Below are 14,808 nucleotides of genomic sequence, written 5' to 3'. Positions count from 1 at the left end.
CCATCAAAAATAACGCAACTATACCCCATGAGGAAAATTCAAACGGGAATGAGGATCATGTTAGCGTTTTGGGGCGGCAAGACCGACGAAATTAAAACGAGAATGGGGATCAGTTCACACTGTGCATCAGCAGACCTCAGAAATACACCGAAAATACGACACAAATTACAAAATATACCGTATGAGCCCCTTGGAAAGTTCAGTGTAAAAAACCTCCATTGTCCAATTTTTGTCTTTTACCGAATTTTTGAAAAAATTGAGAATTCCCGTAACCGAAATAACGAAATGGGCCGATTAAAACCCCCTTTATTTAAACAGGATAACAACTTGAGTTAAACCGCGGAAAATAAGGACCTTGCTGCGATGAAAAATCCCACCACGAAAAAGAGAGCAAATCCCACAAAAAGAGAGAAAGTCCCAGCAACAGCTTTAATTTCCATCAACTGTTACGTTCGCTGTTAGCTTTTCTGTTGCATGGTTGGGTATTGGTTGTATTTTTATACCCTATAAGAATTGGAATAATTTTCCCTCCTGCTTTACCTCATCGGCTTTGACCGGGTAAGTTATCCTTGTTTCCCCATATTCATTTTTTCCATTGACTATTTTTTCTTGGTACTTATTATTTTATTTTTGTATCCCCTCTAGCTCCATTACCCTATCTGGCCACAAACTACTATTCTACGATCTCCTCCTCCATTTACTTTATTTAACACTTCCTTTACTTTTAGCAGGTCGGGGGTGATTCCGCCGTAGCTCCTCGTCCTCTCGGGAAGTCGAAAGGGTGAGCTTTCTAAAATATATCTTTCTTCACATAGAACTTATGTAAACTACGCTTTGCCACAAACCGAGTCGTATCCGATTTCTCTCCGCCAGACGGTGTCCTAGACTAGATATGTATATCTTAATTTTGATAATAGACACAAATGTTTTCCACATGTTTATTTATATATATGTATGTTATGTTAAGCTTAGTTATTATAAATAAAATGATTGAAACACCATCCTTGTTGTATCCTCTATCGGAGAAACTATCCCAATTACAAAAAGGGCGAGGCACGACCAAATAGGTTTACAAATAGCGGAGAAAACTAAATATTTGTGATTGGGGAAAATGTCCTTGATCCTTCATAAGGACTCCATCAAATCAGGGACGTTTTTTCGACCACAGGAAGCTGTCGCACGCCTAGATCGGCCCGCAAATAGCCAAGAGAACTCAATATGTATGGTTCGGGTTGTTATAGTCCTTACCGAAGGATCAAGGAGATTTTTCTGATCGCGGCGGGCCACGGCAAGAGCCGATCGGGCCACAAATAAGGGGAAAAAAAGATATTTATGTCTGGAAACGTCCTTGTTGCTTCGTCCTTCATAAGGACAAGGAAATTTTTTTTTAACTATATTATATATATTGTACATACATATGTATGTACTTATGTACGTATATCACAGTTCAAAAATGGCAGCAACCGTAGCATCTTTGTATATGTACACATGCAGAATGTGATAACGTACTGTGGAAAAAATATTGTAAGAACATATTGTTTGTTATGATGACGCGGCGGCCCGGCCAGAGCCGAAGACCCTGGGATCTAATCCAGAAAGTTCCTTTGCGACATGTTCGGTGTATGAACATGTACATCTATAACATAGATTAATGGTTAGTGGTTCCATCAACTGTTAAGTGCGCTCAAAGTTCGAAAATTCGAACTGTTCAGCGAGCTAGTTCGAAAATTCGAGCTTTCACGTGTGAAAATTTGAACTGTTAGGCGCGTGAGCTCGAAAATTTGAGCTTTCGTTAAAATGTTAAGCCATCGAAATTCAAGTTCATAGCATACTTAGGAGCTAAAATGAAATGCATTCAAACGAATTGGAGGGAATTTTTAATTTTAAAACATTAGAAACATAGCATGTTATTTTCTTCCTGAAAGTATAGATTTATCCATAGGAACTAACTAACTAAGGCCATAACAAAGTGGCATATTATTTAATAAAATTGATCACGAAATTCATATCGCGTAGCTGGCGCGCCTAATTTGAATCTGAACACCTGAATGGCATTGTATGCTATGCTATGGCATGCTTAACTTGTGCACTGTAGATCCGGTTCCTTAGACATTTTCAGCAAATATCCATTTGTCCGCTCATCCGCCTAGACTTGCTATCTATTTTTGGCGTGCTTAGTATCTTTCGAGGCACGCGAAAAACTCTTTTGGCCATAAACAACTTAATCAAAATGCATAAATCATCACTGATACAAGATACAAACACAAAGACGCTGCCGCATAGCATTCGATTCCCCTGCGGCTTTGTTTTTGTCATATTTTCCACTTATCAACAACTTCATAGACCGGTGCGGGTCGTAACACGGAGACTGGACGATGCTACGACATTATACAATTACCTGGGACAAAATCCAAAAAAACACATGCGAATTAAATTGTAAAACGAACGTGAAGCCAGCAGCAGAGGCGAAAGCGAAACAGCTGGAGATGAAGATGCAGCTAAAGTCGAGGTTGAGGCTGGGTCTGGGTCCAAGCTCGAGTCCAGCTCCGATTCCTAGTTGCAGGCTGTGACTGTGACTGTGCCTGTGCCTGTGCCTGGGTCTGGCTCCGAAGATGCCTTTGTGTCCATGTCCACTCTCATAATCAGCAGATGTTTGCCGCCATGAAATTGGAAAGGAGGAAACAGTTGGCTGCCCGATGGAATGGCCAACTGGTTATAGATGTGACCACTTCAATTTCTCTTCCCCTTTCCTCATCCCCATCTCCATCCCCATTCCAATTCCCATTCCAAACCCTGGATTAAGAAATGCCTGGATAGATTTATATTTTTTGTTTTTTGTGTATTTTTTTTGTGGTAATTTTTCGCGGTTTTTATACTTTTTAGGTATTTTTGATTGTTTTTATTGAAATTCCTTAGATCGCAAGAAGCGCACAGAAGTAATATGTATGGTAATTGTTGTATATATATGTAGATATAGATACATTATTATTATCATTTATATATTTAATGTAATATGTAAGTAATATATGTATATATATATATATATTGTGTTGTGTTGTGTTGTGTATGTATGTGTGGTGTGGTGTGGTGTGTTGTGGTGTGGTGTTTGTGTGAGTGTCTGGGGTGTGTGTGCTGGTTGGTACAATAATTAGATATACGTAATTAAGTATATATTATATACAAATCTCAATGGATTGTTGATTGATTTGCTTGAATTTACAATTATATCTGGTCTCTGTATCTGGATCTTTATCTGTATTGTAGATGTAAATGTATAAATTTAAGATTACGCGCTAGAGATATTTCAAAAATGTCCACTTCTCTACAGGCTTATCCAACTAACATATATCTAAGTAATATATATATGTGTATATATGTATCTATATATTGTATGGTATTGTATTGTATTGTATTTTATTGTATTGTATTGTATTGTATGGTATTGTATGTAAAGACAAAATCCGCCTAGCCCAGGCAGCATTAGCTATGGGATCCAAATAAACAAAACATAAAAATAATAAACCCTTTTCTTTTGCAGCCGAGTCGACAAATTTGTCATAATTTCCATGTTGCATTTTCTTGTTGTTGTTTTTTTTTTGTGGATTTTCTCGTTTGTTTTTTGGTTTAGTTTAGGTTTTGCTGTCAGTTTCAGTTTAAGTTTTTCTTGCTTTAAAGTTTGCACTAAGTAAAATGTCTTGCAGGCTGTCCTGTTCGCCGGCAAGGAAGGCGGCGCGCTCATTCCATGCCCCCTTCGAGGCAGCTCGAACAGCAAGCAAATTGGAATACGTTGGCTTCGGGCCTTGTCGAATATGCATATAGATAATCTGGATATATACACATACATACATACATACAGCGTACATCGCACATTGCATACATACATATGTCACGAATGTGTCTAAACTAAAGTTAATACATAAATTCAAAACACAAGTTCAGGGTTAACATTATACAAAAGTGCGTAAGTGGTAACAATTCTCAGAGTTCTCGAAGAATGCACACAGAGAGGAAACATCGTAATCGTCATCGAATCGTCGAATCATGAAATCATCAAATCATCGAATCATCGAGCATTGTTGTCTTGTCTTTCATTTGTTGTGGATATAAATATACACAAATATATAGATAAATATATGCTTGCTTCTACATATTTTAGTCATTTGATTTATGTTGTTTGCAATTGCAAAACAAAACTCACACATAGAGCAGAAAGTTTGTTGTTTTTTGTTGATTTTTTTTGTTTGTTTGTTTGATGTTTGAACGCTTTCAAAAGTTATAAATAGTTGCTTTTCGACAGCATATTTTGATTTATTTTATATATGTATGTATATCAGTTAATCATTCATAAATTATCACCCATCTGAAATTAACTGCTTCTCTCATAGCATGCTTCAATCCATCCATCCATCCATCCATCCGTTCATCCATCCATCAATCAATCAATCAATCACTCACTCACAAATGTTGATGCTGCCTGACACGCACTGCTAAAAAAAAACACTACAAAATATGACATTAAATTCTTCCAGACATTCCATTCCAAATTTCTCATTCTTATCCGTTTAGAGATTTTTCGTTTTGTTGATTTACGTTACGTTTGATTTTTGATTTTTGATTACAATATTGGTTATTGATTAATTTTTTGTTTTGTTTTTGTGAATTGAATTTCGTTGAGCAACTTCTTCTGATGCTGATGAGCATCCCTCAGATAAATACATCATCTCCTCCGCCTCATCCTCCTATATATCTCAACCCAGTCATCATTATCATTCTCTCCTCCTCTTCCGACATCGACAGTTCAATTTGACTAATATTTACATATTATCTCATCACTTGTTTCATCATATCATATCATATCATCGTTGTTTTGCCTGCACTTGGACTTTTGCTTGGAATTTCTACTGGACTGGAACCGACGACACTCCTCCTGTACTCCCGTACTCCCGTGCTCCCGTGCTCCCGTACTCCTGCACTTGCCATCCAAAAAGTCATTCAATTTAATCGTACATTTATGAGGCTATATATATATCGTATGTAACTAAGTATTTTTCTACTCAAAAATTATGGGCGTGTGGGGGAGGTAGGGCGTACTTCAAAATTCCAAGTTAAATTCAAATTCTGGGGTTTCTATTGTTTTATTACACAAAAAAAAATAGGAAAGGGAAAGAGAAAGAGAAAGACAAAATTGATGAAAGGAAAAATCAAATCAGAAAAACAGGAACGAAATTTAGGTATATCCCAACAGAATTTTTTTGTTTTTTTCGATATTACATGAGTTTTGGTTTCTTTACAACGAAACATCCTAGAAAAGTCTGTGTATGTGTGTGTGTGAGCAGAAAACCCTGTTTTATAGTTTATAATTTAAGAATTTTTCTTTGAGTTTTTCAGCCCGTTTTCTTTTGGTTTTTTTTTTTAAATTTTTTTTGTTTGTTGGCCCTGATCAACATCTAACAGCGGCTGGACTTCAGTCTGAAAAATAGAGCTTTCTTTTTGTTGAGTTTTGAGGGTGGATGTGTCGTGGAAAGTGTACAGTAGCTCGACACACCGAATTGTAGAATGGAACAGTGGGTCGTCGTACAGATAGGGGCACAGAGAGGAATTCGTTAGCAATCGGAAATACCGCTTAAACAAAATGCTGCTGTAGATCCTTCTCCTAGTCCTGGTTCTCGGTTACATTGAGATAGGAGTTCTCGCCCAGCAGCAGCATACTGGGCGGCGATCCATCATGGGGATAGAAGAAGGCAAACTGTCCGCTGTAGGTGCCCGCCTTGCTGCAATCCTCCCGGCTGTAGACGGGTACACCTTCAATCTGCTTCGGGGTGACCACCAGGCTGCCAGTGATTCCACCTTCTCCTCCCGCGTCTGCTGCGTCTGCTGCGTCTGCTGCGTCTGCTCCTGCTGCTGTACCCTCCGGATCGTTGAGGCTTTTCTCAATACCTGTCATGGTTGTGGTCGGGCTTCCATCTTTATCTATAGTGGCGTTGTTCCCCTTATTGCTGTTGATCGGGACTTGGATTTGAATGCGAGGTGGGGCTGGGGCTGGGGACGATGAAGATGTGGGTGGAGGTGGGGGTTTTGGAGTTAGTTCAGTTTCAGCCAAGAGCCTTATGGTTGTTGATGTTGTTGTTGTCGATGATCCCAACGCATTCTCTGGCCAATGATGCTTCTGTTGCTGTTGCTGCCTATGATGCTGATGCTGATGCTGATGCTGGCGTTGTTGGATGTGCTGCTGCTGCCCCAATCACGTGCTCAGCCAGGTGGAGTTGCACGTGCAAATGGTGCTGGGAATCACAGGTGCATAGTAGACGCCGTTGGCATAGATGAGCCCCGGCGCCTGTATCTGGATGGTCTGTGGGCCCGCTGCCGCGGACTGATCGCTGCTGCTTGTGCAGCAGACCGTGGGCGGGGCCGCCTGCTGCACGTAGATGGTCTGTCCCTGTGCCGACTGCGGCGACTGCGAGACCAGGGTGAGCGTTGTGCCCTGCTGCGCCGCCGCCTGAGCTTGTGTCTGCTGCTGCTGTTGCTGCTGCTGCTGCTGCTGTTGCTGCGCAGAGTCCAGGAACTGTTGCTGTCGCTGCTGGTGCTGATGGTACTGCTCCTGGGCCTGCTGTTGTTGCTTCTCCTGCTTGTTGTAGAGGACCTGGGCGGCCAGCGACTGGATGAGGTGCAGCGTCTGTCGCCGCTCGTGGCTCATCAGGCAGACCGTCGACATCTCGACCACCTCGCGTAAATGCATCAGGTACTGATACTGGAGGGGCTCCTCGTCGACGCCCCAGAAGTGGTTGCGCAAGTAGGCCTCCAGCTTTGTGGTCTGCGTGTTGATGTCCGGGAAATCGATGAAGAAGCGCGAGCACATGTACCGCTCCAGTGTCTTGATCAGCTGCGAGTCGACGGCCTTGTAGTTGCGCACCAGGAGGTTGCAGTACTTGAGCAGGCCGCCGCCGCGGATCTCCTCTGGCTGGCGCGTTGAGATCAGTTTCTTCTGCAAGTGGTAGAGCGCCTCCTGGAAGTCCCCGTACACGGACTCGCCCACCACCGTCGGGTAGAAGTTCTCGGAGATGGGTAGGGCGGCACAGTCGTAGAACAGGAGCAGCGAGTCGAGCACGATCTGGAACGAGTCCACGGAGAACTCGAACTGGCGCCGCATCGAGTCGACGAACTTCAGCTCCACGTTCTTGTGGCCCGGCGAGTTGCCCAGCGAGATGAGGGACCAGCGGTCGCCGTCATTGTTGTTGTTAACCTTGACCATCTTGCCCACATAGGCCTCCTTGAGGGAGCACGTGTAGATGCGACGCTTGCAGACGCCCTCGGGCATCAGGTCGAGCAGAGTGTTGAGCACGGCCACCTTGACGCGGTCGAAGACGCGCGGCGTACTCAGCTCGATGGCAAATATCAGGTCCAGGTCATTGTATGGCTGATCCTCGCTGGCTAAAACATGACTAGCTGCCCCACCGTTCAGGCGGATGTCCTTAACTAAGACCCCGGCCCCGCCGGCGTTCACCTCCGCCTCCAGCTTGCGGCGCACCAGGTTGACCAGGTCCTTGAGCGTCACCTCCAGTGTGGGGAAGTTGCCGCGTCCATGTATGGCCACCTTCTCGTCCATCACGTCGTGCAGCTTGCTCACCTGCTCGAACGAGAGGACAGCCAGGCGCTGTGTTCCCCCGGTGTCCACGCTCTCCAGCGATCCGTGGTCCGAGGTCGAGGCTATCGAGGAGCCCGAGCTGGGCGACGGCGGCGGTGTCTCGGTGCCGCCGTCTGAGTGGAATCCATCGTCGATCTGGTAGACGTCCATTCTGTTGCTGCGCTGCTGATGATATACCTGTTCGGCTCCGTCTAGTGTCCCGCACTGCAACGAAAGTAAACGAAACGCACAACGAATGTCAATAACAGATCAAAAACGATTACAGAGCAAATATCTTGAATACAAATACACGAAATATTACATCGATTTTTGATTATCGATTCTATACACTATATTTTCTATATTTGGTTGTCGGTTGTCGCCTCAAACTCAAAGCCAGTTAGGGTCTCGTCTCTATTCTTTTGCTTATTTTTTTTTAAATTTTGTGTGGCTAAAATATTTCCAGAAAATGCCTTGAAAAAGTTGAGAAATTCACACTACAGTCATCTGAGTGTGTTCCAAAGGCTTTCTAGAGTTCTCCCAAAACCAAAGAATCTTTCGATTCGTTCATGGGATTTCCTTTGAAAAGCTGCCTTTGGGACTCAAATCTTTCCAGAAAACCTTGAATGGAATCGATCATTTCTTGGTTGTTTTCCCTCTCTGTCCCTCTTTGTAGCGAAAAGCTTCTGGCGATAAGCTTTCGCCTATGAACACCACTACCGTTGCTCAGAGGAAGGTTCTCGTTCTCCCCATACACACACACATACATCCCTATAAATGGTCTGCTTCTTTCAATATCATCATCATCACCACAATTTTTGTTGTTTTGTCACTGCTGTTTTATTAATTTATTTGTTGTTTTGTGCCATTAAATATATGTATGTATATACATATGTATGTACATATGTATTATCTAGCCAATGCCAAATGTGATGTGCCGCCCGGGGGCTTCTTTTAATTAATTAATTTGCTTTAAATTTTGCTAAATTCGTTTTCAGTGTCTCCGTTCTCTCGGCTGCCCTCGTGTGTGCAAGTGTGTGTGTGTGTGTGTCGTCTGAGTGCAGCCTACGCGCTGCGCTAAACATTAAATTCTGTTCTATTTATTGCTTATTTTAATCGACAAAAACAACAGCAACAATCATTTTTGGCTCGTATCGGTTCGGTTCGGCCAAAAGTTCCGCGTTGTTATCGTGGCAGAATATCGAAAAGGGAGAGGCAGGTGCGGGGGGCCAGGGGGGCCAGGGGAGCGAATTCCCCATTCCCCGATTACCCACTTCTCTAATTCTCGCCTTCTGTTTTTCGTGCTACTGCGTGTGTGTGTGTGTGTGTGTGTGTGGTGTGGGGCTATTATATCGTTTAGCTCTATCTCTTGTATAAGTTTTATCTGCTTTAGGTTTTTTCTCTTTCTTTTTTATCATTTTGTTTGTGCCGTTCACTGTAAAAATTTAATTTTCTGGCATAACTGGCTGCCTAGCCGACCGCAGTGTATACTATACACTCACACACACACACACATAGGAGCAGTGAGGGCGGGAGGGAGGTAGGGACAGTGGCTAGGGGTTGAGGTTGAGGCACTTGGACCAGAGTGCCATAATACAATTCAAATACATAGATTCTTTGCGTCGTCCTATCGCATGATTCACAGTCTAAATAACTTAGTTAAGCCCCGAGCAGACCCGGTGAGTGCGGAGTGGAGTGCGTCGTGGCGCGACCCGGCCGGACGATTTGCACAAATCGCATGCAAATTTATTTGAAAAAAGCTTTTTGTATAACAAAATATCATTCACAGGCAAACGGAGAGAACAGCAGCAAAGCTCAGACTAAGACTCCGACTGAGACTGAGACTCCGACTGCGACTGCGACTATGGGTGCATTAATTTGTGCTTAGTTTTCGTGTGAATTTCGTATTATAACCAACTAAAATTGTCTTTCTGTGTCCGGGTTCGGTTCAGTATGGTGTGCTGTGGTGTGCTGTGGTGTGGTTGGGGGGTTTCGTTCTGCTTGCTTTGCATCTCCGTATGAGAACTGCCGCGTGGCTGGGTTCACATTCGGGGCACCCGCTGATGGGTTGAGTTGAGAGCATTATTATTCACTCAGTTCCAGTTAGCTCTGGGCTGGAGATGCTTTCGTATTTGTTTTTATTATACGGGGTATAGTGGCAGAGAACAAGGGTATGTTCTATGAACAGACATACAGCAGAAGGAAGTCTCTTAGCACTAGGAAACACATCCGAGCAGTGGGTATCCGCTAGTCGGAATACTAATCTTTGCTTTGGTTTTTGTTTTTTTTTTGTACTTTTCTTTGCCAATTATTTATTTATTAATTGCCATTGACGTCGTCGCCACAATAAACGAACACAAATTGCGCCTGTCGTGTATTTATTGTAATTGTTTACTGCATTTTCATGAGGCAATCCGCAAAAGGCTTGCAAGGAATTTGCCCTTGAAGAGGTTTTTAGTGCATTTGTCCCTAGAAAAGCATCCCCATAACTTTGGGTATACTTTCTCTTTGATCTGATAATTCGCTTGAATACTTTTCGCACATCAAATTCTTTAAACAAACTTCGGAAATGGTGGTTTATTGCTTTGCTAATCACTTTCTTTAGCGATGTTTTTTTTCTGTAATCGGTAAGACTATCCAATCGTTTGAGTAGAGATAAATACAAGTCACAGGAATAGGAATCATTTTCACCAATTTCTAGCTGCGTTCGTCATTATAATAACTGTATTTCAGTTGGCCAAAAACCTCAACAGCAACATGCAAACAGGTGCAACACGTACACACAAACATACATACATACATACATACATACATATGTACATATGCACACGTGTTTGTATCTGTGCAGACTGGTAGCTGCTGTATGTCTAGTTGGCTTAGACGATGGGGACTGGTCTCAAATAAAAGTGAAAATCGTTGCTTTTTCTTCCATTTCTCTCTCTCTATCTCTATCTGTATCTCCATTTCTGTCCCCTCCTCCCTCGAGTGTTTGTGTGGCTTGTTTTACGTTTCTACGTACCGACAGTGCAGAAAAATGTAACGCAAAAACGAATTTGGATTCCGTGTGGATTTTGTTTTAGCACAGTAGCGGCATCGGCATCGGCCTAACCATTGGGGAGGAGAGGCGCTTAGCGGCCGGGGGAGCAAACGGGTGCCCGATTGGCGCCTACGAAACGCGACTACGTCTTCTCCTCGGAGTAACGGTATCTGTCTACCCGTACGTACAACGTATGGATGGGATGGCAGCAGGCCGCCGCTGGTTCGGTTCGGTTCGGTCTGTCTCGACTTTGGATGTAAATTTCGTTTCGCAAATCGTTTATGTATTTCGGAATCACAATTGGAAATAGTGGTACTACGGTTCACTTCTTCACTTCACTTTTGGCACACAGAGACTTTTTATTTCATTCGAATATTTAACTTTTTGGCATCTCTTTCTCTCTGCTCGCACGTACATGTATGTATGTACATATATGGTATATCTCTTTTTAATATATTTCTTGATTCAGGCACCGCACAGCCGAGAGCCGTCCGTTGGGTTGCGCGTTTGGATTGGAAATAAAATAAAAATAAAAATAGAAATAAAAAATAAAATGAATTGAATCGACGACTCTGCTCTGCCTCTGCCTCTGGCTCTCTGTCGCTGTCGCTGCCGCTGCCGCTGCTGAGAATATTCGCGAGTGAGTGGTTCGGTTCGGTTCGGTTCGGTTGGTGTTCGGCCACTCTCGCTCCGCACAACGAAATAATAAAAGCTTTTCTGACGTCACACTGGAGCAGCTGCTCTTGAGTGAGTTTCGAGCTTGGGGCTTTTTTAGAAGGGCACATAAAACACAAGCAAACACACACACACACACACCACGATCTGTTGGGTTAGTCGGTCGATGTCGATCGAACTGGTCTCTCCCTCTCTCTCTCTCTCTCTCTCTTTATCCACTTCTTCGTGCTTGCAATGCAATGCAATGCGGGTGCTGCTCTGCTCGGTCTCAGCTGATAAAGCGATCAAACGGGTCGGTCTCCTCTCCGTCTCTCACTCTTTCTGTGTGCGTGTGCGTGCGTGTGCCTAGAAGAGTGTGTGCATGTGTTAGTGTAAGCTGCATTTATGCCATTTTCGTATTGCATTTTTGCAGGCCGTCCGTTTTCGATTTCATTATTTTGTATGCACCTCGCACTCGCACTCGCACCTCACTTCTGGCGGCTGGGTTTATGCACTGCCAGAAAAAAGGTACGTTTTGTGTCCGTCTATGGGGGAATTTCTATTTCTTTCTATTTATAGGGTCTGGTTTTTCTCATTTATTTGTTCGCTTCCTTTGCTGCTATTTTCTTCGACACTAATTACCAATTCCCATTTGTCACAGAAATGCAGACGGGAACGACAAAAAGCAAAAACACCAAAACAAAATAAAACCTAAAACCGAAACATTTTCTGATAAGAGTGGAAGAAATATGTACATATTTTTCGAAGGAGGGCTGCTGATAAGAGCTGTACTTTTCCCCCCTCTCTCTATCTTTCCCTCTATTGTTCCCCTTAGATGACGATGTTAATTAGGAGAAGCCGCGGCACAAAGCGACAACAAAAGCCAAAAATAAATACAAATTATGTAAATAATTATCGGTAGCAACAATAATCTCTGCCTCTACATTGTATACACTGTTATACTACATACCGTATGTGTTATACTTGTTTCGACCGCTTCGAATGGGATGCCGAATCCGTTGGCCTTTATATTCGGAACCCCCAGAACAATATCAACAATAACATTAATGAGAGATGAACAAGAATGCGATGCCATAATAATCGGAGAGAGACAGCGACAGCAGCCGTACAGACACATGATTATTATAATTTAGCTTCATTAGGTTTACCGTTATTTCGGCGCACAGCAGAATAACGGTTCAATGTTATAATTTAGTCGAAAATCGAACGAAACATTTTGCAAGATTTGATTTTAGCTTGGCGCTGTTTTGATTGCTTGATTAATGTTTATTTGCTCATGATGGATGCCCGAAAAGAAACCCAGCAGCAGCGGCAGCAGCAGCGGCATTGAGGCAAGAGCGTTAATGTATCTTGCAGATACTCGCACTCGTGCACTGCATTACTACGAGTGGCAGCGGCGCAGCACCGCACGAGAAATATAATACAAGACGGCGCTGGAGGTGCGGCCGATCGGTGTATGGCTCTGAGGCTCTGAGGTCGAAGTCGGGCCAAGCTTGTTGCCATTACTACTGCTATTGTTGGTGGGGGGTGCGGGGAGGGGGGACCTGTTGCTGTTGCTATATTTGTATCTGTATCTGTCCGCTGTGTGTGCTAGCTGTATCTGTATCTGTATCTGTAGCTGATGATGTCTTGGCTGGCTCCGCTACGCTGTTTGACTGTTTGGCAAGACACAGACTCATTCAGGGCGACCCTGACCCAATAAGCCGTGTCCATTGCAAATGTATCTGTATCTAGCCGAGTAAGTATCGGTGGCCAAGCGAGCACAAAGCCAGCGAGCAACAAAAGGAAGGACCCAGTGGGACCCAGACTACCAGTGCCGCAAAGGTCGAACGAAACGAAAGTGTCTGGAAATCTGGAATTCTTGGGCAAACCCCACTCGCCGCCAGCTCCAGCTCCAACCCTAGAAATGCAAATCACGGCTAATTGTTATGCCGATCATCGAGCAACCTCAAACCCCCCAAAACCCCTAACCGGTTCGACCGACATTTCAAATACGCATTCAATTCCATAAACCATTCGATTCGATTCGATTCAACAAAATCAACAGCGATACGATGATGGCCAGGCACAGACACAGGCACAGATTCACTTGAGGTGCTTTTTTTTGGCATAACTTCACATACAACTCGGCGGTGGGTGGAGGGGCGGTACTGTACCTCGCAATACACTTCCAAGCGGACACTGAAAGCGAAAGTTCCCGCGACACACCCAAGAATCAAAGAAAAACCAAGCCCACAGGTGTTTTGAATGCCCTACGGTAGAGGGAAAGGAAAGAATAGTACCTCTAAGGCTTTCCTGAAACATACATATATCATCTATCCTTCTTTCATTGGTTCTTTCACAGCGAATTCTATAAAAATATATACATAATATATACGATTATCGCTAATAGTCAAAAATCTTCTTTCTTCTTTTTTGTTGTTATAGTGAAAACAGCTGATCTGTAGATTAATGGTCTTTCACCCGGAAATTGAATTTCTTTTAGTTTTTACTTTTCTTCTTCTCATTTTTTCCTTTTTTCTTTCGTTACTTTTCTGTTGCTTCTGAACTTTCGGTTTTGCTTCTACATTCGGGGGGAAAGGGGGAAGGGGGGCTGGAGGGGGTTTGGTTTAATTGTTACTCTCTCGTCTGCTATTTTTCGTCTCTTTTGTGTGTTAAAACGTGACAAAGAAAGAAAGATTTAGTTTTTGTTTAGATTTGAGCTTAAAAACTTGTTATTCAATTAATTTTCATTTGGGTTTCCTCAATATGAACCCCCTCCCCCCCTCGATTGTGGGTTATGCAACCCTTTTGGGTCGATTTGTGGCTCGTGTTTTAATCGAATGATGGGCAAAAACAATTCTGGCTTAAATAATTTTATTAACACAAAAGTAAATTGCCGATTGTCTGTCCGATTGTCGGCTACAAAAATATAAATTGAGCAAGTTAATTGAGCAATTCATTAAAAGCCCAAATGAAAATAGAAAGTTTACGACTCAACAATCAAAAAACAAACAAAAAAAATGAGTTTAAGGAGAAAATTGCCTGTGATTAGAGGCAGCTTAGTATATATACTATACTATAAGTCCGTATCCCCTGTCAACCCAAGCGGATTCCGATCAGAATCCGATCAGAATCCGGATACAGTGTACTGCAGATACAGATCCAGATACACACCTGGAAAGTGTGATTGTGTTTTTTGGCTTTTGGCTTTTGGCATTTGTGCAAATATTATTCCGAACAATAAACAAAGAATATTCTGTGTCTGTGCCTGGGTCTTTGTTATCGATGTCATAATACCCCATAATACCCATTATTCGCCGATCTCGAGAAATGGCTGAAATAGGGGAAAACATTTACCTGTAAACAAAAAACAGACGGACAAACTAATATTTTGGCATCAAATATTGAGTCAGGTGTTTTTTTTTTAAAGATTCAAATTATTTTAATTATTTAATTATGCATTAGAACGGAATTCAGGAATAAATCGAAAATT

General features: G+C 42.8%; 1 protein-coding gene across 6 annotated transcripts in view; it reads right to left on the bottom strand.

Annotated features, from left to right (window-relative positions):
• Nucleotides 1–5,255: 5,255 nt before the first annotated feature.
• LOC4803642 (terminal nucleotidyltransferase 5C) overlaps nucleotides 5,256–14,808 on the bottom strand; it is a 44,964-nt gene continuing 35,411 nt past the window's right edge. For 4 of the 6 annotated variants that reach the window (XM_033379067.1, XM_033379066.1, XM_001360290.4 and 1 more), the window contains one exon: nucleotides 5,256–7,846. In XM_033379067.1, the coding sequence (XP_033234958.1) occupies nucleotides 6,242–7,846 (1,605 nt within the window). In that variant the 3' untranslated portion in view covers nucleotides 5,256–6,241. Of the gene's footprint in view, nucleotides 7,847–7,943; nucleotides 7,968–10,640; nucleotides 11,171–14,808 lie in introns of those variants that run through there. The other 2 variants (XM_015183740.2, XM_033379068.1) reach the window with 2 other exon arrangements.

This window comes from Drosophila pseudoobscura, chromosome 3 (genome assembly GCF_009870125.1).
Source record: "Drosophila pseudoobscura strain MV-25-SWS-2005 chromosome 3, UCI_Dpse_MV25, whole genome shotgun sequence".
NCBI classification, from domain to species: domain Eukaryota; kingdom Metazoa; phylum Arthropoda; class Insecta; order Diptera; family Drosophilidae; genus Drosophila; species Drosophila pseudoobscura.
The sequence above is the reverse complement of the archived record's forward strand: the minus strand, read 5'-3'. Positions and strand labels throughout refer to the sequence as shown.